Below are 26,568 nucleotides of genomic sequence, written 5' to 3'. Positions count from 1 at the left end.
GGGGAGTGGGTGTTAACCGGTGGTGTCCCTCACCTGTAATCTACAACTCCTGTCACATAAATGTGCATTAATGTGCATGATACACATTTATGCGTGCTCCATAGGTATGTGGTACCTCTTTTCTTTGGACTCTTTTGTAACATGATTTTCTAAGCATTAAGATTATCTGCATATCCTGAAGTGAAGGAGGATAACAGGTATATGTTTGGGTTTTTTTTCCTTGTTTTTTCCCCCAGGAGGAATTTACTGGATATGACTTTGAGAACAGATTGCACGTCCGCATACACGCAGCCTTAGCCTCTCTAAAGGAAGTGGTTCCACAGTGACTGTCAGGAAGGCTTGCTACCCTTTCCCACAGTTCCTGCACTTTAGGATGAAGCAGAAGAAAGAGCTGTTGGGAAGTCCAGCTTTTCTTCTGAAAACCACTTGTGCCAGAGACACTTTCCTAGTATGGCTGAGAAAAAGCATTACAATTTTAACTAAAGGTAAACAACCAGGAAGAAGGTTAAGTGACCTTGTGTTTTTAACTCTTTATTTTTTATTTTGTTTAAACCAAGCCGAACAAAATTACTTGTAACTCTGTGGGTGAGCCTAAATAAGCACATGATTTGCCTCAACAACATTGGCAAGGTTGATTTTTACCTTTTAAAACAGATCTGCATCGAAAATTTTCCAGGAGGAACACTTTTGGTTTGATTAGAATAATGCAATATAAGTAATTGGTTTAAATGTTGAAGTTGGAAGTGGTCAGAATACTCCTTTTTCTCCAAGTATTAGCCAGCACACAGGAGGCGGAGGAAAACTGTTCAGCTACAAAAAGCAGGTCTTACTAAATTTTAGTGGCTTTTGCCAGTTACCTCATGATGGCTAGTGGTGAATTTTAAACATCTCACCCCCTTTTGTTCTTTATCCCTTTCCTCCCAACCCAGCTCATATTTGTGATATCAGTGATGTTCTTTGCTTCTGGTACATTCCAGACAAATACTTTGACATGCAGCAGTAGCTTGGGCAGTTCTTATTTCACTCTTACATTCTGAATATCCTGTTAAGATTTTACATGTTTTTCAATCAAGCTGCTGGATCCTTATAGCAGTGACCTTTAAAGGCATTTTAAAAACCCACAACCAAAAAAATGCCAACCCACAAAACTGCTTTGGTAGTTACACCAATATTACAATATCTTCAGTCTCTGTATAGTATTTCAAGCCTGTGGTGTTAAGTAATTGAAATACCTCAGAGATCCTAAAACTTTTGTCATGACCATATAGTTTTTAATATTTGGTGATCAGTGTGCTTATCTGTAGCTTTTTTTTTTACTTTTTTTCTGTAATGTGTAGTATTTCCTTATGTTTTATATTCAGCTAATATTCTAGGAAGGTAAATATTTTTTTTAAAGAAGCTTGTGAATGGAAATCTGACCATAAAGTTTGTTGAATTATGTTACTTTGCAAAGCTAAGAAAACTGGATATCCTTGGAAGTAGTTTCCAAAAGCCTTATCTTTACTTTGGTCAGGTTGCCTTAAACAGTTCCTTAGCTTAAGCTTTTTTTTTGTTTGTTTTGTTTTTGTTTTTTTTTTCTTTTTCTTTTTCTTTTTTTTTTCCTTACCTTTTTGTAGAGCATGTTGCCAAAGTTCTAGACTTTGCCCACACCTAACCTTCATTGATTTGCTTTTGAGGTTACATCTAAAGCAAGACTGATATGGAGGAGAGAAGTAATGTCCTGTTTGGTAGGCCAAATGAAATGGTTGAGACACTTTTATTTCTCTGTAGAAAGACACAGTTCTGCTATGAAAGGCATTCCTAGAGCAGTTTAACACTTCTGTTGCAGTTCCTGAAGGAGAGGAGGAACTCTTTATAAAGCAGTTTTATTTTTCTATAATCTAGGTGTTCCACTTCGACAGTAATACTGAGTCAAAAATGAGTGTTCAACCTTATTTGGTCAATCCAAATAAATATTGAGTAGAAAATGATATATTGTATATGTATATAGTGACTGCTTAGAGTTCAAATAATTATTTTAAAAATGGGCTTTAATGTACTTGAAATCTTATTTTGTCCTATCTGACTTTTAATGTTTTTCAATCAGACAGTCTGTTCTGGGTAAATAGCTGGGAATGGTGCAGCTACTGGCAAAATTCTTTTTAAATACACTCCTTACATTTGATGTGAAACTTGGCTGTTCAGGACACAAAGCACCTGCATGCAATTTGTGTTGGGATATTTAGAGTCTGCATACTTGGAGGTAGCTAGAAAATCGTAGTAAATTTACTAAAAGGCCTCACCTGTTCTCACCAGGCCAGGAGTGGGTATAGAAAGACATTATATGTTCATGTAACAGTTCGATAACTCTGTGCAAAGTGCAGCTTTCCTGTGGGCTTAGCAAATCATCACAACTGTATGTTTCTGTATTAATTACTTTATTTTCCCCCCTCTCCTAGTAGGAGACCCTCCTACACTGTATATGGCAAAATTATTTTTTATGTTAGATTGTGCCTGTGATGAGAAAAAAAAAAATAATCGTCTTTTGTGTAAACTAGTAAGTTTTTATACAGTGGAACTCGGAGGCATGGTCTAATAGCAATAATGGAATATGCATCTTGCTAATTAATATATTAAGGCCATCTTTGCTGGGACAGGTATTTTTTGTTGATGTTGATGCAGTTTTTATCTCAGTACAACTCATTTCAGATAAATAACTAGAATTTTTAGATGTCACAAGGTGGCATATTTATTGTGATGTACTGTAAATGTTGTTAATTTACAGAACTTGCACTTTTATATTTCTGAGTAAAATTAAAAGAAATGTGGACACGAATTTTGTTCCTTTGCTTCTTGAGTTTGACTTCTAATTGGTGGCCTCCTGAACAAGATGATACCAAGTACTGGGAAAACTTCTGGGATGTTAAGTGACTCTGTAACAAAGTTTTCTAGTCAGCAATTACCTCCAGCATTTTTTTTCTTCCATACAGTCTCCTGGATTAGCAAGTGAGTTATATCATGTTGAGCTCAACCATACAGTGAATGAGCTTTAAGGCACATTTGTAAAAACTCAATTCACTTGTTCATCACTGAGGAAAAAGAACCACATACAGTAGTATTTGTTGCATTCCTACACCTTTGAAAAGTGTTTCTAATTTACTCTAAAGCAAGCATTTTAATTTCTTCTCTGACTTTGAATGCTTGTTTCATATTCTAGTTATACTTTATTCCTAAATAAAATTCCCTGAATGCTGTAGTGAATTGCTTTTCAGTTTGCAACAATGTGATTGTCTTTCCAGCCATTGACTGTACTTGTGTTTAAGAACTGCTGTGTACCTGCTGAAGTCTGACCAGGAGCAGGTGTTAGGTTGGTGTAGGGCTGAGCAAACCTTGCAGTGGGGTGAAAGCAGAGTAGCCTGTACAGCACTCAACTTCCCTTTCCAGCAATCGTTATGAAACACCAACAGTGGTAGGAAGCACTTTCATTAGAAGTTATGCAATCCCAAACAAATGGGATCCCAAATGTTAAAGCTAATCTTAAGTAAATTTATGCTTATCTTTTCATTTTAAGGCAATTGGGCAGCCAGTGGCATCTGTCAGAAGCCTTGCAGGCAGCCTAGAGCACAAAGGAGAAGTGAAATTTAGGAGTAATAGTCTTGCTCAAGTCACAAAAGTGTGTCATTGTTAGGAGATGGTGAAAAGTGTTCCTGCTCACCTGGCCTCTTCCCCATCCATTTCCTACCACACAGAAATTCAGCTTGAGGCAACGTTTCCAGAACTAAATGCTGAATTATTTCTATATCTGATCACTTTTTTGATGTGAGTTTGGACCCCACAGCTGGTCTCATCACAGGTTATCGGGATAGGTGCATATTAGTTGCATATTTCTTCCCTGCCTCTGCTTAGAACCCCTTTGCACAACTGCCCAAGATCTTCAGTCTACTGAACTCTGTGTTTTCACCACCAGTGAGAGTCAGCCATGAGAAGTTCATGTACAGTTGTCTTACTGTTAGCCCTAATTTTTCTATTGCTGGTTTTTCCACAATGCTGCTTATCTTTTGATGTGATTTATTCCATGATGGTGTTCCAGTCAAGTAATCTGTTAAACTCAGTGGGACTGACTGTTGGTCAGTGTTCTTCAGGCATTTCTGGCAAGCTGTGCTTACCTAGAGGAGATGCCCAGGTGGGAGAGGGGAAGAGGCTAAAAGGAAAAAAATTACTTGTTTGACTTGACGATTTGAGAAGGAAGGGAGAAAGAGATTGTCAGAATTTGCTAAACAAAATAATTTTTGTAATAACAACCTCCCAGTCTTTCACTAAAAGCAGTATGTTTACTGTATTGAGAAAAGATAGTTGTACTGCTGGGACATAGTCTTCTTCCCAGTTAATGAATGACCTGATCCCTTTTCTGTTTGAAAAAAAAGGCTTATCTGGGACCTTGATTTGCTGAACTTCTGCCTGGGCTCTTAGATTGCAACATTGTCTGGAAGCTATTACTTTCACAAAGGGGCAAAAGGTGATAGGACAAGGCAATGACCTCAGCTGGGCAGGCTGCTCATGGGCTGACAGGCCCTTCCCCATGGGGCCAAAGGGTGATGTGTGTTAGTAAAGTACCTGGTACATTGCTTTTGATGGCTTCCAAAACCAACATTTAAGTCTCAGCACAGTGAATTAGTTTCCAGACATATTTTTTCCTATAGCTGCTCTTTAGTTTCAGACACACACAATTTTATGTTAGGTCCTGCAGCCTTTTCAAATATTTATGGAGGTTTATGCTTCAGTTCTGTATTCACCTCTGGTAATACATCTTTCTGTGGTTTATGACATTTGTACTTAAGCATCTTTGAAGCTTTTGCTGTGCAGAGCTTTGGAGACCTGGAGTTCTAAAAGTTTTCCAGAGAAGCAAATGTGCACGTTCTCCTCTGCGCTGTATTCACTGAGGATGGTTTCAAAGTAATCATGGCTACCTTTGCACTCAGGTATGTGTAATGCCTTTCAGAAATCTAGACTTTGGATTGCTCTCCCAACTCCAAAAATTATGCATTTTCTACTTCTCTATCCTTGAAATATTCTTTCTACAGGAAGCCCTTCTTCCTAGTTTCACAAGTCATAAAATATGAATATTTAACATTTTAAATGTTATCAACTGTGTTGTCACTCTCCAGGACTGAAAAGATAATGTGAGAAGTTTTCTTGAGAAATTACTAAGGATTGAAGAAGCATTTTGTGGTGAGTATACATTAGCATAGTTTACTGTGAATGAAGTTAAAAGTTCATTGAAAATTAGCAGAGAGTTCAGCTGCAAGTATGTTACTCTTAAAAAGAAGCTGTTACAGATTTTCTAAATGCTTTAGCACCAACGAGTATTAAATCTTCAGAACTGCTGGAGTTCCCCTCTGGTTTGTATAGAGATGCAGACATCCAAGAATGCCAGAGCAGGTAGGCAGATGATGGTTTTCCAACTATAATGAAGGCTGATCTGCAGCAATGTTGTAGTTAAAGTTTTTATCCCTCAGCAGACTCCTGATCATGCCTTGCCCCTGTGTGATATTTCTGTCTTCATGATCCTCCAAAACAAGTGGTAACCTTGAAAATACAGCACTACATGGTGACCTTTTTTGTGCTTGTTGTATTGGAACAGAAAATGATCTTGTGTGTACCTACTAATAATGTGTGCTGGGAAGCAAATGTCACCTGCCCCAATCAACTGGGCAGGTGAGGTTTGTTACAGGGTTTGCCCTTGCAATCATAAGATTCTGCAGTACAAACAAAGCCATTGTGAAGGAATAACCTGGTTCCTCTTGGGGTGTGGCTGAAGAGGTTACAGTCTCCATCTGTGTCCTCTGAGCCCCTGCCAGAGGACACCAAGGAACATTGCTTCTCAGGTGCCCTATTTTGCCGTTCAAATCCTTTGGGTTTTGTATGTTGCCTGTGTTAAAAGGCTAGGCTGTAAGCAGGGGATGGTCTGTGCACCCACCTCTTCACCACAGAGGGGTTGGGATGTGGCCAAAGCCTTTCTGCTTTCCGCAAGTTGCAGCATTAGATTGTGTGATGGCATCATAGCCTAAGACTGAGGGAAGAATTGCCCTCATCCTGTGCTGGGAAGAAATGTCTGGCTTGGCTGCTAGTGAGGAAAACAGGTTTTGGCAAAGGCACTTGCTTAGAAGGGTTCTGCCTGTACTGGGCATTAGGCAAGTCAGCAGCAGAAAGCAGGAGCAGGTTTCATGGTATTGTGGGGAGGGGGAAAAGGCAGCAGCTCATGGGAATGTGTGAATGCCATGGGCAGATGCAAGAACTTGCACTTGGCCTTGGCTGAACTTCCTGAAGCTTGTTTGGGCTCAGTCCTCAAGCCTGTTCAGGTCCCTTTGGATGGCATCTCTTCCTTCTGGTAGATCAACTGCACCACACTCAGCTTGGTGTCATGTGCAAACTTGATCTTGCTGTCAATTGAAGAGACAGTATAGGAGTCTGTAGAAGACTTGTTACCGATAGTTTTGGTTTCAGTAAAGACCCTTGAGGGTCCACTGAATGCTGGTTTGTTTCCACCCTTCTAGCAACTTCCTTATCCATCAAACCCATATATCTCCAATGCTGGGAGGGACTGCTAAAGACCTTCCAGAAGTCCAGGTAGATGACATCCGTAGCTCATCCCCTTGTCCACTAATGCAGTCACTCCATCAGCCAAGGCCACTAGATCAGTCTGGTACTGTGCCCTTGGCAAAGCTGCAGCTCATATTGGCTGTCTTTAACGACCTGTCTTCCTTATGTTTTGATGTATCTTTCAGGATGATCTGTACCGTGATCTTACCAGGCACAGAGGTAAGGCTGACTGGTTGGTAGCTCCTCCAGTCCTCATCACCTTTTTTAAAAACAGATGTGATACTCCATTTTCTCCAGTCACTGAGGCCTTTGCCTGACTGCCGTGACTTTTCAAATATGATGAGAGAGTGCCTGCATAACTGAGAAGTTGTCATCTGAATGCCTGTGTTACGGAAACCTCTCTGTCCAACCATCCAGGAGGCACTTGGGCAGTGGCACTCACAGCACCTGGGCTGGGAGCAAGGTTTCCTCTGGAGTCTCCCACCCACACTGCCAGTATAGGATTTGGCACTGTGGGTGAGAGCTAACTGAATGCACCAGTAGGGAGCTAATTGGATTGCACAGCTGCAAGGGCAGTCATTCCTTTCTGTGGCATTGCTCAGTAGTGACAGGTTATAAATGGGCCTGACTTGGCTTTGGGCTGGCAGGCAAAATAATGTTTTTTCAGAGAGGACTTAGCTCTAATGCTTCAAATAATGTCTCTCATAATTTCTGATGTCATTCAGAAAGCAGCTCAGTGCTGAGCTGTGGCGATGAAGTGAAAGACTTGCCTTCTCCTCTGCTACTGTGCTGGTTTTACAGAGAATGATCACCTTTCTCCTCTACTGTCACCTGCTCCTGAAGATCCATTACAGGGTGAACCTTTCTGCAGCGAAACCAAGGTTACCTCAACCAGTGAGGTTGTAACATTGTGTTGGGATGATGAACTGATTATGGATGTAGAGGTTCCATCTTTTATAGAGCAGTTTTCAAAGTAATTCCCTTTGTAGACCTAACAAATTATCTGTTAAAGATGAAGCAGCCACTAAATGCAGGCCGGGCCTCAAGTATTACAACCTTAGGTCCATCTGATGATGGTTTATTTGGCTTCCTGAGAAAACAATCTACAGCACAACTGGAATTAAACTGAGCGAGTTTGTCTTGTCTGGTAAGAAAGTTTGGGCATTCATGTCATCTTCCCACTTCAGCTTCCAGCTCTACAGCTTAGTGGTAAATAAATGTAGGATCACCTCTTGTCAGCGCAATGCAGGGTTAGAGGTGACTTCTGAGAAACTACTGAACTAACACTGTCTGCCTGGCCCCATTGCTTGTGTTAGATTTCACTGCCATTTGGTCCAAGAAATGTGGCTCTGGCCAGGACTCTGTACCCCTGAAGGCAAAGAGGCAGGTAAGAATGATGGGAAAGTGTCCATGGATGCCAAATGATCTTGCTCAAAACCTATATTTTCTGAAGCAGGTGTTAGGGACCTCAAATGTAATCCATGTGCCTTGTGGCTAAGGAAAGGTGACTAGTTGGAGCCCTAGTTTTGATTCTCCTTGACTAAAAGATCATTTATTCCAGCAGTGACCTAAGTTTTTCCACGTAGAAAAAAAATGGTGGTGGTTGCCTGTGGTGGATGGACTCGATGAGTTTCTGCAGCCATCCTTCCACAAAGAGCAGGAGAACTGGTGCCCATCTTTCTAGGTGAGGTTCACCAGCATCTCTTCCCTGTGGTGGCATGTGTCCGGCTCAGCCCTTGCCCAGCTGGAGAAATCCTCCAGTGCAGAGCTGTCCTGCCCCCCCTCTCCCTGGAACAGCAGAGCCTTTTGTAAACGAGGGTTGCGCTTAGGTAGATTTCTAGATTAACAGTGGCTTTTTGTAAAAAAACTAAACTTTTAGGCAAGTTTGTCAAAGTTCAGTTTCAGAAATACCAGACAAAATAGCCTCTGCTCTGACAACATTTTATTTTTACATTTTATTTTCTAGGTTGCAGGTGTTTGTCACCCACATAAAAAAATGGTGTTTCTGTCCCAGATCCCTTCTGTATCATGCTTGCTTTCCCTAGGTCTAGATGTGTTTGTTTAATACATAAAGATTTACAATATGACTGGAACTAACTGCTCCTGATTCCAACAATTGTTTCTGTCTTTTTAGCCTCAGTTGCCTGGGACATCCGCCACACTCTAATGTATGCACTTTCTGTTTTCTAACTTAGTTGAGACAAGGTAAAAATTACCATGAAGCCTTTGTCCTGCTGGAGATGGGGGTCCTTATTCCTGGCCAATGCTCAGCTTTTCCAGGGGAAAAGATTAACAGTATGGTCAGCTGTCACAAACACCTGGTCCAAATTATGTGATGCAAGAAAAATGAAGTTGGGAAGTTCTCCACTTTTTGTTCTAGTGAGCTCTGATGTTCAAAACACAAAGGACTATAAACCTGTTTCTACCCATGCCATGTTTGGACAGCCAGATGCTGGTGCAAGGAGGAGATCCACTACATTCCCTGATGAGAAATCAGCAAGCCCTGGTTCTAATTCTGCAGCTGAATGTGCAGCTAAGCCATGCACAGCCAGTGTTTTCCCAGTTGCCATCCCTCTGGCTGATGTGATGTCTGCAAAGAACAGCTGGCAGTAGCACACAATAGTAAGTGCTCCTGCAGAAAGTTACTGCAAGGACAGCTTACCATTACATCAGACCCCACGGACAGAGCAGGGTACTGAAGAACAATGCTTGCTTCCTACATAGGAACTTGCTACTGTTTGGGTTTTACTACTAGAAAATTAATTTATCCCTTTTCAAAATAAAATAGAGATGATTAGTTAAACTAGTTGTCCTATATAACACACCCACACTACCTACCTCTGCTTGTTATTGTTTGTAAGTCCTGCTCTGATTTTAGTTTGAAAGAACCACATTTTTAACCTCATAAGCATAATTTTGCCTGTAGCATGAACTTTTAGCATTTGTGTAATATTCAGAGTGGGGCAAAATACCCTCTCCACGGAGTGCATTCAGGCAGCACCTAAAGCAGTTCTTCCACACTTGCCTACTGAGTTCATGTTAATTTTTAAACTGGTAGAGAAGTAAGCTGGTTGCACTTCAGGAAACGGATGGATGGAGTTTACATTGCAATAAATCAAATTATGTTAAGCAAATGCTCAAAATAAAGCACCAGCAATTAGAACTGCATTCCCATGTTGAACATCCCCAATGTTAGCTTTGTGTGAACTGTGCTCACTGCCACATCTGGAGCTGTTCCAGTGAGGAGCCACCCAGCCTTTCACAATGCTGACATGGTGTAGTCATGGGGGCAGGCAGGAACTAAATGTTTTGCTTTCCTTGGCACTCAGCGTTCAGTTCTGTGTGAGCTGCACTGGCCCAACAGCCAGGCTGCTTCTGCAGAACTCGGACTCACACCTGGAAGCTGCATAGCCATCAAGACAGATTTCAAGAAGGTCTGGCCAGAGTAGAGGCTTCCTACAGATAGAAGAGGTATTAAACTCCTGCATCTACAGGTCACTGTGAGAGCTGGCCCCTCACAGGAAAGGCTGCCAAGGAAAAAGCTTTCCCTTATCTATGCAAATATGTCTCAGCATCAGGACCTGAGTAATGCGAGAAGTGCCTAGAATAAAAATAGCAAGCTTCTCATTGCCTTATTAACAGTTTCAAGCTGCAGGAAGCTCTCGGTTCCCCAGCCCTCCCCACCCCCTAGAAAGAGACTCTTCCTTGCTTAAGGAGAAGAGAGGTCCCTGGAGCACAGAGAAACATTACTACCTTGTCCTCACTGCAGCAGGTTTTGGATGAGGCTTCCTCAGAAGGGGTCAGCACTGTTGAACACAACTCACTTTAGACTAGATGCAAGAAGTTTCGAAGCCTTTATTTAGTAGCAATTAAATTATTCAATTAACACTAACCTCCAGACAGCAGTTAAAATACTGTACAAAGAGCAGCTTGCCCTCTAGAAGCTCTGTACACAGTTCAGTATAAACAGACTAAGATTGAATGCACCCCACTGAAAAGGGGTAAAGCAGCTGTGTGCACAGGAGGCCTCACTGAGGTGCTGTACTAACTTTGAAATGCACAAGACTTCCTCGCAGGGAGTTTGCACAGTACAGACACAGTCCTGTCCCCCTGCCATGTTCCACCAGGTCATTCCTGGACTGATTAGGTTCTTGCAGTGGTGCTGGGCACCGGAACTTCTAGTGCATGAAACAGATTCTTTTAAAACCTGTTACTAGTGTGCAGTTCAAATCAAATCTGTAGATATTTAAATGGCTCTTAATTCCTTAAATCATAAGGTTGGTAGCAAAACAGGAGAGCAAAATTCAAAACACACTGCACAAAACATTGAATAAATAACCTCTGAGTAATATTACCAGCTTAAACAACTGCATTACTGCTCCAGAGATGGGAACACTTCTGGAATCTCCTGAGCAGAGCTCAGGCTTCAAGGGAATTACTTTAGTAAAAGAAAAGTCACTTTATGAAAAATTACATCTTTACAGAAGTGACACCCTTTTCTTTATTTAAGAGCAGAATATTGCAATTACTTTGTGTGCTTTTTAAACACTCCCATGTCACAATAAATAAAACCAGTTTTACTTGTGCCAATGTTATCTACAAAATAAAGTATTCACAGAACAGCTGAAGGTGTTCTATTCCTCATACACCACAACCTAATATAGGTGTAACTCAGGGCAGCTTGAAACCACAGCAACTTTGTCCATGCAGGACCCACCATCAGCCAGAAAAGTTATTCCCCTACCTTTAGGACTGCAGATCATGTACCACCAGATTTATTGCAGAGATGCTTAATATTCTGTTTGATAACAAGTCAGTATTTTCAGGAGATAAGTAGAACACGGGAAAACATTAAAACAGATTAAGACTTATTTGTATCAGTCGGAGGCTCCTTACTGCATTTTAATAAATATCAGGCAAGTTAAAGTAGTTTCTGTCCCAGTAGTTGCCAGAGTAAAGCCAGTCCTGTGTACCAGTGTGGGGATTTGGGCCTTGATGGAACCATCTGCAAGGAAACACACAGCATGTTAGTAAGCTATTAAGACTCACTTGTACAAGTTCAGAACTGCTTTGCTGCATCTTCAACAGATGATATAAAATACACAACACAAAATAATTGTTGCAGGAGTCCTCTTGGTTTTAAATTTGTAAGTGAGTTTAAAGTCATCTTCTGTGACTATATTTCCCCATTTGCATCTCTGAGATGGAATTACTGACAGCAGATTTTTGCCATTTGAAGCTGCCAAGATTACTGCATGAAAAGGGACAGATACAGCTTTATTTCAAAGCAGTTTTGAAAAACCATTCTGGCATGCACAAGCAGTAATAGTTTTCGCAAGACATGTAAACACCACAAGCACTGCAGTCCTGAAAACAAATATCCTGGGATCTAGACTACCCCTTGTTTTTCAAAGCCTTGTTTTGCAATGCACTTCATTACAGAATTGTAGAGTGACCGGAGTTATAAAGCACCATAAAAACCATCACCTTCTTTGACCTTTCTTTTCTGGTTAACATATCTTTAGAAGCCCTTTGTGTTGTTTTTTCTTTCTTTTTCTTTTTTTTTTTTTTTTGTGGTTTTTGTTTTGTTTTGTTTTTTGCATGATTTGCCAAGTTCCAGCTTCGCCTTGGCCTTCCTTACCCCATCCCTAAATAACTCATCTCTCTATTCTTCACAGGTGATATGTCCTTGTTTCTACTGCCTGTGCATTTGCTTCCTTCCCTTTGGTTTGACCAGCAGGTAACTTGGAACAAGTGTGCCAGCTACCCTCAGTGAGGATGAAACATCACCCACAGGCTGCAGGAAGAGTTCTGGATTATTACAAGTTAACTATGTTGTGTTACACTGTTGGCAGCAGGAGACTCAATCTGAAGGCCCAGAAAGCTGATTCCATCTGCATGGAAATACTTGCAAGCTTTTATTAAGCTTGTTATTAATAGAAACACTGATGTTGAGCACCTGCTTTCTTTCCTTTCTTTTCTCCTCCTGCTTAATCTGGAGGCACCATGTAGCACACAATGAATGCCACTTTCTGTTTGGCCCAGTTACTTAATCTTGTGCCTCAACAGCGCACAGTACTGAACCTCAAGTATTTTAACTTCCTTCTGTATTTTGCCAAGCCACATTTATAGCACAAGCCAGCTGTTTCTGTGGTAATGTGCTCCACAGCTTCCTTTCACCTCCTCACTGACTGCAGAAGCCAGTTGTTTCTTTGTGTAACTCACTGTAGTGACCACACTCACTCAAGTAAATGATCTGTGTGTAAGGCAGCCTGTTTAACTCTGCTCCTCCCTTCTCCAGCACCATAATATTTCAGAAGAGAAAAAGCACATTTGAACCAAATATGACTTGAACTCTTTAAAAGGCAAAAGCCTAAAGGCCACCAGTACTGCAGGGTTATGTTGTAAAGCAGGGCAGCTAACAGGCAAGTCTTGCTTGGCTCAAAGGACTTGAGAGAGCTGTGCTGGAAGAAATGCCTTGTGCTGCCTTCCTAGGAGTAACTGAACAGGTGAACACTCCTGCTGCGCTGGTTAGGTTAATGGAAGTCAACAGAAGTCATTCACCCCTGGTACTGTACACAGCTCACTCCTGCTTCACCTCCCACAGGAGGAGTCAGCTATTCCCAAATAAGCGGTGTATGGATCAGCTTAGGTGTGCAGTTCACTGGTGACAGCAGCTCATTCCACAGCTAAAGCCAAACATTTGCTGTGAGACAGAGCTGTAAGTACAGTGACCTCACCTCTCAGATTAAGAAATTCTACCACCCCACAACTCATTAGCGTGTCCTCAACACTTGTACAGGTCAGGACAGAGTGCCCCTCCTCCAGTGTCCGCCTACTTCAATAGGAAGGGGAAAGGCAGTGGGAAGAACTAAGTCTGAGAGACATGTAAGACCTAAACCTGTCAGTGATATGGGGAAGATGGGACAGACTGCATCAAAATTAACTGACCACTGCTGTATTTCAGAACTGAATTAAATATTTTTACTCAAGACTTAAGATTACTGGTCAGCATCTAAAATATTAAGTGTTCAACATTAATCACGTCTTGAGAAACACCAAGACCCCACTTCTAAAGTGGATTCAGAATAATAAAATTATATATTTTTAAAAAATCACTGGGCATTTTGGAGAATTGTCTTAGGAAGGAGAAATTATACTAGACAAAGCAAAAAACCTGTTTTTCTGTGGCAAGGGAATTGTAGTAGTTTAGATCTGAGCTCATAATGCACTGCAGAGTAAGACCTACAGATGACCTGGGAACAGGGAGGACAGTTCTTCACAGAATGCATTTTTCCCCCCATAGCACAACTCTCCCTAAACTTAACATTCATCCTTTATAGGCAGCCACATCTGGAATTCCTACTAAAGAGATCAGACACCAGGCATTTTCTGCCAAAGCTTTAGAAACATCCTGGAAAGTAAAGAGTTCTTAAAGGATATCCCAGATGCGTGCTGAACAGGTCTACACAATCTGCACAACAGCAGTTGCAGAACCTTGTGAATGGCATCTGTGCTAATTATATAACCCAAAAACCACAGCTCCATGGGAATTCCCAATTTCCAGCCTCAGGTGCTTAGGGCTATATTTAAGCTACTTCAGGCACCTGGAAGAATACTGTGTAACTATCCCAGGTTTGAAAACACCTGGTGAGAGCTAGAAACAATCTGAATTCAGGAAAGGAAGCAAAAGGTGCAAGGCTGTCCAGCACGTAGAAGCTTTACAAAGATGTTATTCTCCATCAGTCTCTATGCAAACAAACCCAAACACTTCAGGAGAGCAGGCACAGGAAAAAGACAAAGGCAGACATGTCCAAACCTGGGATTTTGGGATGATGGGTGACTTCATTAAAAAAAAAAAAAGGAAAAACATAATTTATTTTTACAAACATTTTAAAGATATTTAATCCCAAGTGTTTGACTCTATTAATAATAGAGAAGAGAGGAACCTTGCTTACTTAAAATTTAGCCCTACTGTTGTTTTTTCTGAGAAGAGAATGCCAAGTCACTACTATGCTTTTAAACAGACTTTGTCTGGTCAAACTAGATTCATCTGATCAGGTTTTCACAGTTTCTTCTCAGCTTGTGTGTAAGAACTCCCAGCCAACTCCTCATAGTTTAAAGAAAACCCCCAAAAAATCCCTAACACATCCTGGCAGGTCCTTTGTATGCTAACTTTTTCCTTAGCTCCTCTTCTGTAGTTAGGGGTCCCTTCCATAAGAAGCCAGGGTCTTGGATAACTGGGTGATAAACTTTGAGAGCACAGCATTGTCAGCACAGAGCCATGGGGCTGAGAAGTCATAGGCAAGCTCACAAGGAGGGAGCATTTCCTCTTTATAATTTGAGGCAATTATAAATTAACCAGCAACAACAGTCCTTAAAAGCAACCATCAGAGGGAGCATCTTTGTCACGTCAGAACCAAGAAGTGCTCAGAGAAGACAACAGTTGCATATGGGTGTGCAAGCAGTGAGGGAAGGAACCGAGAGCAAGCCTGGTGCTTCCCTCTGGAAGCGCTACATCCTGCTGGGACCAAGTCTGCAAACACAACAGTGGCACTGCAGACCTGATGCTGTCTGCTCTTCATGCTGACAAAACACTCACTGCATGTCACCAGTGGAGACTGTCACTTAACTTGAATGTTCAAAGCCTTTATGTAACTACACACACACAGAGGCAAGGGCACCAACCTCGTCTTCCAGTCTTCCTCTGACTTTGAACGATTTTTGCGGGCGGTCCTCTGTTTTTCTTCTAGCCTTTTCTTTTCTTCACTAGCCAGATCTTGAAGGAATAAAAATACAGAAGATGTTAAAGGATAATATATAAAACAGGGACATTACTTCATCTGACCCAGAAAATAAATAACGGGCAGTAGTAAAAAATGTCCATTTAAAAAGCCTTCTACAGAACACTGAAGGTTACTGGTTTGGTCTAAGAGCAAAGCCAGGCCAGCTGCAGCACAGGATCAGCCAGTGGCATCCTAGTCTCTAAGACTCTGAAATATATATTAATCCATGGCCTGAGGACCCTGGAAATGTGTCTACATGACAGCAAATGTGAGCTAAGGGATGTGGCATATGTAGAATTTATTTCAGTAGGGAAACTGAAGACACGATTATTTTATTTCAGAAATCGGGCTACCTGCTTTTTGTAGAGCTGTGGGTTAAGTTGCTACTAGCACCTAGATCCTCACCACCAGAGGTTTGGAATGCTTATTTCCAAATCACAAAGAATTGTCTCTCTGCAGCATCCCTTCATTTTTTTTTTGGTAACACACTAATGTAGCGTCCCAAACAAGCAGAGCAGTTGCTTCTCTTTGCCAGAAAGGATGATCAGGAGGTCTGAGGAGTAAGTCAGATTCAGAAGCAGATTAGATGAAAGTCAATCCCACTTTTCTGAATCCTCTAAAAGCATTTCATACACAAGTTTTCCAAGAATGATTTTCCTAACTATTTCTATCAGCCGTTCCCTTTCAGCTACTAACCCACTGTGTATTACTAGCTGCTACAAACTTCACGCTAGTGTATCATGAAGGAATATGGTCTGTTGCTAACAGTATAGTTCTTTGCTCTTTAAACAGACAAATTAATTACTGGGGATGCTCTGAACCAAATATATCCATCATCTTGGCCACATAACAGTTGTACAGGCAGGAGAGAGTGGTTGTGGGAATTCAGTGATCTGTTTTAAAAGCCTCAAATAAATGGTTATCAGCTTCTGAGCAAAAAGAAGCAAAACTGCACAACTGCACTGTGTTACACCATGACACTGGTCTTTATTGCTAGATCTCAGACTACTTACCAGAAGTCTCACAGTTTTTGCCCTCTTATACAGCTGAAACCAAATCAGGGTTTCATGACTTAACCCAATCAGTTAGCAAGCCAGAGAAAATGAGAGCCCCAATACTGTTAGTCTACAAAGCTCACCATCCTGCTTTAAAATTAGTCTAAAAGCACACTACTCCTATTCGCTGGAATTCTCATAATGTATTTCTAATTCACTATTCTAGGACAGAAGTGTTCAACTCCCAGTGAAGTATAATTTTTTATTAAGTGGATTTTTTGGCATTGCAGTTTCACTTTAATAGTTTTGACTGCAATTCTCAGAACTGGCAGAACAAAACACTTCCTCTGCATCAGGCTGATGGAAACAGACAAACTGAAAAGTTCACAAGTATTTCCTTAAGACTCTGCAGATATTGTTTATCACACTGCTTTGGTCACCAGCCTAAACCACAGCAGCAGATACAGATCACTGAAGAAGATTACCTCCATCCCAACCATCCCCTCTATGGGTGGGTGACACCAGAAGCTCAACACAGCCTGCAGAAGGTTGTGTTAAAGAGTTACTGCCTGGCATCATGGAGGAATGCATGGGGAGCTACTTCCTCTAGCTGTTCATCTAAGAACTTTTTTTCCAGTCCCTCAGGTTTAAGAAAAAAATAAAACCACCTTTGCCCATAACTGAAGTTACCTATTTCTCCATTTTCCATAGCTCTGATATCTGGTCGTAGCCGGCAGTCAGTTTTGGGAATGACACTCTCCATTTCTTTGTCCAACTCATTCAAAGCCATAGCAAAGCTTGTAAAATTATACATCTGAAATTCAAAGACAAGGAACAAAGGTGATTTTACAACACCTCTAGCTACTCTGTTAATACAAAAGGAAACTGCTGTCTAAAAACAAACATCCAAGTGCTTTTGTATTACTTAATCTGTCAATATAGGATTGCTCAAGATACCAGGAAAACTGCACTGTCAGGCAGTGTAGGTGATCCTTGCTGTTTCTGTTTAAGGAGGCCAGCATCCAATTACTCAGTGCACTATTTCTCTCTTATCTTCTTTTTCCAGTCCTAGTGGTATTTTCTCTATCTCTGTAAAGAGATTTCCCCCTTGATTAATGCAGTGGGGGCATCTTTTCTGTACCAATTCTTTGTCTTCTCAATTGAACATAATACCCTTGTTTTCTTCCTACTGGTTCTCCAGCTTTGCAGCCCTTCACACACCAACTTGTGCCATGCAGGTCTGTCCTTGGAAATGTCTGGCCTCTATAAAACCCTTCAGTGTGTTTTCTTACAAGGCTGGTGCCTCAGTGAGGGAAACATGGTGGACAGAAGAAGTGGGGAAAGGCCCCATGCCAATATCTACATGAAGCATCCCATTTTCCAGAGAAATTCCATGAATCCTAGATTGATCCCTGTGGCAGTTATCCTTCCAACCCGACATTAGAAAGTTACAGTTGTGGTGGGGAGGCTTGTTAGCCTCCAGACTTGCTAATGACAAAGACAACAAATGGATGTGCTTTGTGTAAACCATACAGAGTAACAGGATAGCACACACTTTCAATAAGGAGAAGCATAGCTGACCTGTGCTGAATTTGGAGGTCTTGGAGTTATCTTCCATAGCAAAACACTTCCAGGAATAACATACACACTCTCAGAGTCAGGCAATGGCATCTCATCTGATTCCTCAGTATTGCCCACCTAAAGGCAGCACAGAAAGAAAAGAGCGGTTCTTTGAAGTCATGAACCATTTACACCCAATCATTCCAATACTGGAACTTACAGAAAATTATTTCCTTGACTAAAGGTGCGTAATTTCAGCAAAGAAACTTTTCTTGTCAAGGATTGAGGCATTAATATAGTACACATACTCCCAGTGGAACACTACCAACAGTTTCTTGCATCAACATCTTTGTAGATGTAAGCTGGATGTTCAAGTGCTAAGAAATGTCAAATTTTCCACCTCAGAGATGTCCTGTTTCCTCAAGTACAAGCATTTTCTTGCCTGATACTTAACTTCACTACTGCATCATTAAAGGTGAAGAATGGAAGCCACATTCCTCATCCTTCCACAACAAAGAAATGCCAGCACATAATGCAGACGCTGCCCAGTTTGTACACAACAAAAAGCCCTTTCTACTGCTCTGTTCCTTTGTGTTAACCACTGCACCTCTGAAGTGGCAAACTGCAAATGTGAAATTAATATCCTAAATTAGCTACAGCTTCTGGAAAGGGTATGAAGGGTAACACATACAACCTTGAGGCAGCTGTAGTCACACTGTGAAATGTTTTTCCCAGAAAGTAAAAAACTCCACAGAGGGTTACTGGGGCAGGAGAGAAACTGGTGATCACAGTGTAGGTATGACCTGAACTAGGCTGAAACCATTTCCCGTCTTACAAGCAGCTTTAAAGCAGCTGGGCTCTGATGCTGCTGACATTAATTCCACCACAGAAGCAGATGCTGGAAGATTGAACTAAAGCCATGCTGGACAATGAATAAGGCTCTCCCAAGAAAACCTGGTGTCACAATCACAGCTAAAAACAGCAGCACGTTTCAGAGATCACTGGAGATTAAAGCCGAACTTAAAGGCAACTAATGCTTTAAATACTTTGGCTACAGGCCAGCAGCTTTTATCCTGCTGCTAATAAGCTTTGCTCTCCCATGGTTGCATCAGATAATTATGCAAACATCCAGTACCCAACATGCACTCAGTTGTCCTCTGAGATGTTTCACGTGTTGCACTTCCAAGAAAATCAGAAGTAATAGTAAGGATTCTGCTTCACTGAGGAGCCCTTCCTTCACCATGCTTTTAATAATGAACAGTCAGCAGAACAATGTGCAGACCAGGTTCAGCTCCTCAGCTCTTAGGAAGACAAACAGGGCTTTTAGTTGACTGTACCTGAACTGTGCTGGCAACCTGTCATTCTGTTCCTTAAATGATCCTGATCAATCCTTCAGAAATTGAGAATTTGAAGCAGAACACAGCAGAAAATTATCCTTGTATCAAAACAAAGACAATTCAATATCAGACTGTCAAACTCCAAGCCTTTTATAGAAAGGTTACAATACACAATGCAATTTCAGCCTTGTTGGATGCAAGACTTTAAGATAGCATAAGAATTACAGAGGAATAGGTAAAATGTGGATTTTCATGTGCTCTTGCCACAATGATCCATATTTTATGCTCAGTGCTACTCAAGTATTCAGTATATTGCTGTGAGGATGTTTAACAGACCTGCAAAAGCAAGGTCTGCAAGACCTGCAAAAGCAATAAATGAGGTGTCTGTAAATGAGGCATGTGTGAGGGCAGTTGCTACAATATTCTGCCTACAATATTCTCTTCCATGTATTTGCATTGAAAATTCTGCACAAGATGCTTCGTCATGATTAAAAAAAGACTCCCGTTCATTCAGAGCAGAACCATCCTGGTCTAACTGTGGGTCTACTATAACTCTTCTGACATTAGTAAAATATCATCTTTGCATACATGAAGGCTTGTCTAGTTCCCTGAAAAATTATTTTCCCCTAAGTTTTATTCCTATAAAAATGAAAGGGATTGAGGGGAAAATCTGGAGCAAGTTGCAAAAGGACTCTCATCCGAGCAGGTTCCCTCAAGGAAGGCAGAAGCATTTCTTGATTGGCAGCAATGTAGCACTAAGCAGTAGAAGTAATATCTGGAAAACAACTACATAAAGCTGAAAATTCTAATGAGAAGTTTAAAAAGCCATGTACTTTCATGCCTGAATGAATCCTTCACTACCATGGAGGGACAAACCACATCCAGACATTTTACACAAGACTTGGCTCACCTAAATGCCCCAAAAACGTAGACTATAGCAATTCCTTAGACACAAGGGGCAGTGGGAGTACATATTCAGCACAGACTACCTGGTTCATACCTAGCCTAGTTCATACAAAGCCTTCAGTTTTCTACATAGAAAGAGTTCTGTTAATTAAGTAGGAAAAGCATTTTCCTAGAGTCAGAGCAACACTGGACCTTGAGCTTTATGCAACAGGATGCTGCATTTCAAAGCCAAAAGCAATGATCATCTTGAGCATTGTTGGAAAATGCAAACAGGCAGCTGAACAAAGACACAGGGTGTGTTTTTCTTTATTCCTTCTCCCTAGAGTTCTCCAGGTCAGACTCCCAGAGAAGCAGCAATCCCCAGTGCTTTACCACTCTCCTGATGACAAGCACTGGAGCAAGCTCAGATACAGCAACAATCTGAACCTGCACAGACACAAGTGCTGTCAGAGTTCTCCATCTCTTTTCTTCATAAGTTTCTTCAAAACATTTCAACACCAAAACAAACAAACAAACAAACAAACAAAAACCCAAAAAAACCCAAACTGGCTGCAGTAACCAAAAGGGAACAATCCCTTTAAACTACTATCCAAGTGACTGTTCTTCACCAGGTTGTATGTTGTCACCATCACCATTCATCCTAAATAAAAAGCATATGGCTGACCAGAAGTTTGGAACAATTATGAGTGAGGTTTTTTCACAAGAGAAAAAAAATCAATTGTGAAGAAAAAAAAATTGCCAGCATTTCTACAGTCATGAAAATTTAATAGAAAGCAATAAAAAATCCTTGTAAAAGGTGGAAAATATGATCTTCTGTCAAATTCAGAAATTAATCTGTTCTGCTTCTAAGAATCAAAATCCTCCCACTAGAATATGTTATCATACATGATCAGAAATGGCCCAACTAATGCATATGTTATTTCCTCAATGTAACTCTGGAGGAAGAGGCAGATAATGAACTAGACAGTATTTAGATCACACTAAGTTTTGGGAAGTTTGAATACAAATTCAAGAGATAAAAAAAGCATTTTATCCCTTAATTTTGGTACTCGTCCAATCTGTTTTGTATCCTACCAGGAAAGAGAAGATAAGTGAAGGAAATCGTAATGTTCTTAAATGCTACAAAAATATTTAGCTGTCTTATCATGCTTTTGAGATCCCAACTCTTTACATGGTTAATACCTGTTTAGTGCTTTTCTTCTCTTCTGTATTTTTCTTGTCATTTTTCTTGTAAGCTTCGAATGTAGCTGGGTCAACACTGTACAAACACTCGGTCCACTTCCCATACAACGCACAGAGTTTCTTTTTGCTGTCAAAAAAGGAAATTAAGTTTAAAAGGAGCTTAAACATATTTATTTCCCCATTTCTCACAAAAATATGTGAAAGAAGGACTTTTGAGGGCAACTTTAAAACTCCATTACTGGTATTGCAGAATTCATAACCCTGCTGTTGCAGGTTTGTGCCCTTGACAGACTCTGTCAGAGGCATTCAGCTCTACAGCTCCCCTCAGAACCAAGGGCAGTCATTTGTTTCCCATTTAGAATTTAGCTGTTACCTTTTGTCCTGAATGTAGCCTTCAACTTTGTGCAGCTCCTTCCCAAAGAGGCCGCAGGGCTTGAAGCTTAGTACGCATTTCTCACCAGTTCTAAAGGCAGAACAAGAGAGCACTAATTACTTCCAAATGCTTTTCCTTTCCAAACTTGCCAGAAGTGAAAGTGCTCACAACTTTTAACTTACTTATGGTTAGTTATTTCCACGTTTCCATACTGCTCAATCCAAAGTTTGCCCACAATAATGTTATGCACACAGCATGTAGGATTTGTCCATGTATAGGCTTCGTTGTGCCTAAGGGAAGGGAATAAAAATTAAAATACTGTATCTGTGTACAGGATGTCTGTTCTTCAATAACCTGTCATCATCCCAAGTCTTGAAATGGGCATGGCAGTAAGTTAGTAAACCCAAGAAGTTTATTAACCTATTGCTACTGATTTTACCAGTTCCTTAAAACAGTGACTTTGGTGCAGTCACTGTTAGCATGGAAAGATATGAGGAAAGCCAACCGGACTCAGGCATGCTGGCTTTAGCAGAGCTGATGTCCAGGCACTTGGAGAACATCCAGGCCCAGGTCCCCACTGGTGCTATTAGCAGCATGCAGCATGTATGGGGAAACAACGGTAGTTCATCTTCCCATCCCCTCTCCCCACAAAGTGATCTGCCCTCAGGCTTTGGGATGTGGGTATTGGACACCTCCGTTCCTAAGCCTGAGACTCTAATGCACTCTAATCATCAAGGATTAGGCACTGTACCCCTTCAATTATTACTGATCCACTTACTCAAGAAGCTCCAGCGTCATCGTGCCTTTTGGTTCTGCTTCCACACTCTTGCCCCAGAATTTGAGTTTAGGATAAATTGATCCATGAAACACAAAATCATTATTTAAGCCTTCAGCATAGAAAGCACTGATTGGTGGATGATGGCTGACTTGCTCTGAGAGAAGTCTAAATCCAAGATCATCTCTGCAAAATAAAGATAACCAAACCATGTACCTATGTATCAAGTGTAGTGAGGATGCAGTTGTTTTCCCTGAGGTGAAAGGGATAGTTGGACCCATGCATAGTTGCTGTACTCAGTGCAAGACACAATTAAAAGTCTAGGCTAAACTGACAAGATCAACTAAAACATAGAACATCTCATTTTAAATAACTAAGGACTTAATATAAAAAAGGAACAAGAACTACCAGATCTGATAAGTCAATATAATTACTTTTGATACTAATCTCTTTCTTAAATCTTCACCTAAACACAGGCCAAAATATTAACTGAATGAAAAATCTGCCTTAGGTACAGCTACGCATTAATAGACTCATGTTGCTTATTAGGCACTCTGAACACTCCTGTACACTCTCCTTATGTACCATGCACAATTTTCGTTCATAAGGTTTCAGGGAAAAAATAATTTTTGTAGATAAAACTTGCTTTTAAACCTGGAAAATTTCATTTGTCTGCTCTGAATTGAAAAGTTAAGCAGTTTCTCTTCACTGAAAGGTGAATTGGTGAACATCAACACACATTGCATGCATCTACGGCAGCTGCTAGGAGAATGGCCAAAAGCTGATTAGCTGAAGTGCAGTCTGCAAGCCAGCTAACAAATCTAATGAAATATCTCTGCCATGGAATACCACTCTGCAGTGCAGCTCTGTTCATTACCTGATCAGTTCATAGGTCTCTCCAAGCAATGGGTTGAACGGCTTCCCAGTACGCTCCCACTGCGAGGCTACAGCAGACACAGCAAATGCAGCAACACACTACTCAGAACAGTAAGATCACACAGTTAATCAACAGTAGCCAGAGTGTTACAGAATATCAAAATATTTTCCTAGACAGGTGTCCCGGTTTCTGCTGGGATTGAGATGATTTTCTCCCTAGTAGCTGGTAGAGTGCCGTTTTGGATTTAGAATGAGAATAATGCTGTTAACTCACTGATGTTTTAGTTGTTTCTAAGCAATGTCTAGCAACAAAGTCAAGGACTTTTCAACTTATTATACCACCCCACCAGGCTGGGGGGAACAAGAAATTGTGAGGGGACACAGCTGGGAGAACTGACACATTGACCAAGGGGATATTCCATGCCATATGACATCATGTTCAGTATGGAAAGAAACCTGGCTGGGGGCTACTGCTGCTTGGAAACTGCCTGGGCATTTGTCAGTGGGCAGTGAGTGACTGCACTGTGCATCGCTTGTTTTGTATATTCAAATTATTATTTCTTCTCCTCCCCCCCATTCCCCAGTTCTATCCCCCATCCCATAGAGGAGGTGGGGGGAATTAGGGTGAGCAAGTGGTTGTCTAGTATTGAAGCTGCCTGCAGGCTTAGACTGTGACAGTTCTGGTTCTGTACAAACTTCCACCACATGGGTCACATGCACCTGACTCACTGTGCATCTCTGGATAGCTGCTTGTTGTCCAGGTCATCATAAATCACTTCCACCAAGGCTACTTCCCTCAGGTACCGATACCTTTCTCCAAGGTGCTCCACTTGTCTGGGTAACATATAACATCGGCCTTGAAGGAATATCATTCCTTCACACCTGACATGAGTCACCTCCACAGTGACTCGTGTCACTTTTCCAATCCGTCTGTCACTGCCTCTGTTTCTAAAAAGGGATCCTACCTGATTGGCTTCCTTATCCTCCAATTCCAGACTACTGGCTCTGCTGTTACCCCAGCATTGGAGCAGGCTGGTGACAACGTGTTCACCTGGACGATAGCCGAAATCTTTTTGTGTATCTCACAGCTCACTCAGGGACAGGGATTGTGTGGGTACTGCCTCATGTATGAATTCTTCATCTTCCTCCTTCCCTATCAGCAGCTATCTCTCCTCTTTCTACTGTTCTGTCATGACAGCCCTGCTTCAGAGTAGCCTGTCTTATCTTCACCTTTCTTCTGCTCCTTCTTGGAAGAAATTCCCTCATCCCTTATTAAATGAGCTGACTTTTGCTTCCAACACTTCCTCTTGTGTATAGGGGTGACTGACACCAGCACAGGTTGGTTCTTAGGTTCAGCAGCAGTGCCAGACACAGGAGCTGGAGTAGGTCCAGTGCCTCTTTTTTTATTGTCAGATCCGGAGGTGTTCTCTTCCACTTGAGGGTACTGAACAGGGCTCATTAGGCCTGGGCCAGGCCCCAGCACCTTGCAGTGATTTGTGTCACTCTAGAATTGCCAGGGTGACAGCATACTTTTTCCAAACATTTTATTCATTTTTTCAGGATTCTGCACTTGCTTAGGAGTGAAATTTCAAAACACTGGAGAAGCCCACTGCTTCCAACTGCTTACCCATACTATCCCACACACATACTCATAGCCCTGGGGCAGATCTCTGGGTGGTATCCACAAACAGTTGTTTAACTGTAAACAAGACCTGAATAATATGAGATGCAGCAAAGGAACAAGTGGATTTGATATCCTGATGATATTCGAAATTCTAAAGAGCTAATTAGCCTGGAGGAGAAGGGGATGATGGAAGAAGGTATCTCCTATGTGGACTGGCTCTCTGATGAGAAAAGGCAAAAGGTGTAACTATGAATGGTTTCCTATAGATGGCTCCCAAGGTGTGGAAATGCTGGCAATGCGGAGTACAAGTACCAGCTCAGAGGCACCACCAGGAATTCTATCCTAAGACAGTGCTACAAAGTACAACAAAATGTTAACCTTAACCCAGCCCCCAGAGGTGATAAACAGCACAGCAGGGAGCATATACTGCAAGACAGATGTTGCATAACGCAGCTGCGAGAATGTTCACAGCAGCAAATAAATCAACATTGCAACCAGAGACTATCAAACTAATATCATAAATGCTTATAATGAATTTGCTTTATTATGGTCTGGTCAGATCCATTGTTATCTCAACCCTTCAAGCTCTGCTCCTTGTGGGGTGCCATGAAGGACTGTTGTGGTTTAACCCAGTAGGATAAACACCACACATTTGCTCACTCACCCCTCTCCCCAACCCAAATGGGATGGAGGATAGACTATGGGGGATAAAAAGGTGAAATCAGTGCATTGAGATAAAGGCACCTTAATAGGGCAGAAAAGCAAAGGAAAATAATGATGATTTAAGAATCACAATCTTCACAAATAATGCAGAGCACAATGGCTCACCACCCATCCAGACCCTGAGCAGCAGCCCCCCAGACAGCTTTTCCCTAAGTTTATGTACTAAGCTTGACACCATATGGTATGGAATATCTCTGGACAGTTGGGTCCAGCTGTCCCAGCTCTGCCACCATCCCAGCTTCTTGTGTCCCCCAGCCTCCTTGCTGGTGGGGTGGCACACAAGGAGCAGAAAGTCTTTAAATTCCTGTAAACACAGCTTAGGCACAGCTAAAACATCGGTGTGTTACCAGCATTATTCTCATTCAAAATCCAAAATACAGCACCATACCAGCTTCTAGGAAGAAACTGTACTCTATCCCTGTGAAAACCAGGACAATAAACAAAACTAGTGAAGGAATAAGAGAACTCAACATGCAGCAAGTTACAGGAGTTCCTCCTACAATGAGACCACCTACAAAGAAGAAAGATCCCACCACATTCACCAAGAGCTCACATGAACTAGCAAAGCCAACGCACCTGCATTCGCTCGGTCGCACTGGAAAGTGAGCTGGCTTTGTGGATGAGGTACGTGTGCTCCATGTACTCCGTGAGTCGCTGGAGGAAGCTCAGGGGCTCGTTGAATATAACCGGCATTGTGATCTTCGACAACTCCTGATGCACAAATGAAATTCGTGCTACAAGCTGAATGATTAGATACACTGACCCGCAGTAACCCAGGTGTAATTGGCTTATTACAAAAATAAATGATGCTTAGTGCTAATGCAATGTGCTTGACTTGGCTCTGCTAATACT

General features: G+C 41.5%; 2 protein-coding genes and 1 long non-coding RNA gene across 7 annotated transcripts in view; 1 reads left to right on the top strand and 2 right to left on the bottom strand.

Annotated features, from left to right (window-relative positions):
• TTC39C (tetratricopeptide repeat domain 39C) overlaps positions 1 to 2,815 on the top strand; it is a 36,857-nt gene extending 34,042 nt beyond the window's left edge. Inside the window, exon 14 of the mRNA XM_068190609.1 lies at positions 237 to 2,815. Within this exon, the coding sequence (XP_068046710.1) occupies positions 237 to 326 (90 nt within the window). The 3' untranslated portion in view covers positions 327 to 2,815. The remainder of the gene's footprint in view (positions 1 to 236) is intronic.
• Positions 2,816 to 10,414: 7,599 nt separating this feature from the next.
• The window catches only part of OSBPL1A (oxysterol binding protein like 1A), a 76,721-nt gene continuing 60,567 nt past the window's right edge, over positions 10,415 to 26,568 (bottom strand). For all 5 annotated transcript variants that reach the window (XM_068190571.1, XM_068190578.1, XM_068190590.1 and 2 more), the window contains 10 exons: positions 26,293 to 26,427; positions 23,371 to 23,468; positions 22,497 to 22,679; positions 21,901 to 22,008; positions 21,719 to 21,808; positions 21,346 to 21,472; positions 17,942 to 18,058; positions 17,051 to 17,174; positions 15,268 to 15,358; positions 10,415 to 11,584 (listed from right to left, as the gene is read on the bottom strand). In XM_068190571.1, the coding sequence (XP_068046672.1) occupies positions 11,482 to 11,584; positions 15,268 to 15,358; positions 17,051 to 17,174; positions 17,942 to 18,058; positions 21,346 to 21,472; positions 21,719 to 21,808; positions 21,901 to 22,008; positions 22,497 to 22,679; positions 23,371 to 23,468; positions 26,293 to 26,427 (1,176 nt within the window). In that variant the 3' untranslated portion in view covers positions 10,415 to 11,481. The remainder of the gene's footprint in view (positions 11,585 to 15,267; positions 15,359 to 17,050; positions 17,175 to 17,941; positions 18,059 to 21,345; positions 21,473 to 21,718; positions 21,809 to 21,900; positions 22,009 to 22,496; positions 22,680 to 23,370; positions 23,469 to 26,292; positions 26,428 to 26,568) is intronic.
• On the bottom strand, positions 12,817 to 15,260 carry LOC137474242 (uncharacterized). The gene is made up of 2 exons (XR_010999254.1): positions 13,625 to 15,260; positions 12,817 to 13,417 (listed from the first exon to the last, which is right to left on the bottom strand). It is a non-coding gene; the product is annotated as an uncharacterized lncRNA (long non-coding RNA).

Source organism: Anomalospiza imberbis, chromosome 1 (genome assembly GCF_031753505.1).
Source record: "Anomalospiza imberbis isolate Cuckoo-Finch-1a 21T00152 chromosome 1, ASM3175350v1, whole genome shotgun sequence".
In the NCBI taxonomy this organism is placed as follows: Eukaryota; Metazoa; Chordata; class Aves; order Passeriformes; family Viduidae; genus Anomalospiza; species Anomalospiza imberbis.
Note: the sequence above shows the minus strand (reverse complement) of the source record. Positions and strands in the feature narration are given on the sequence as shown.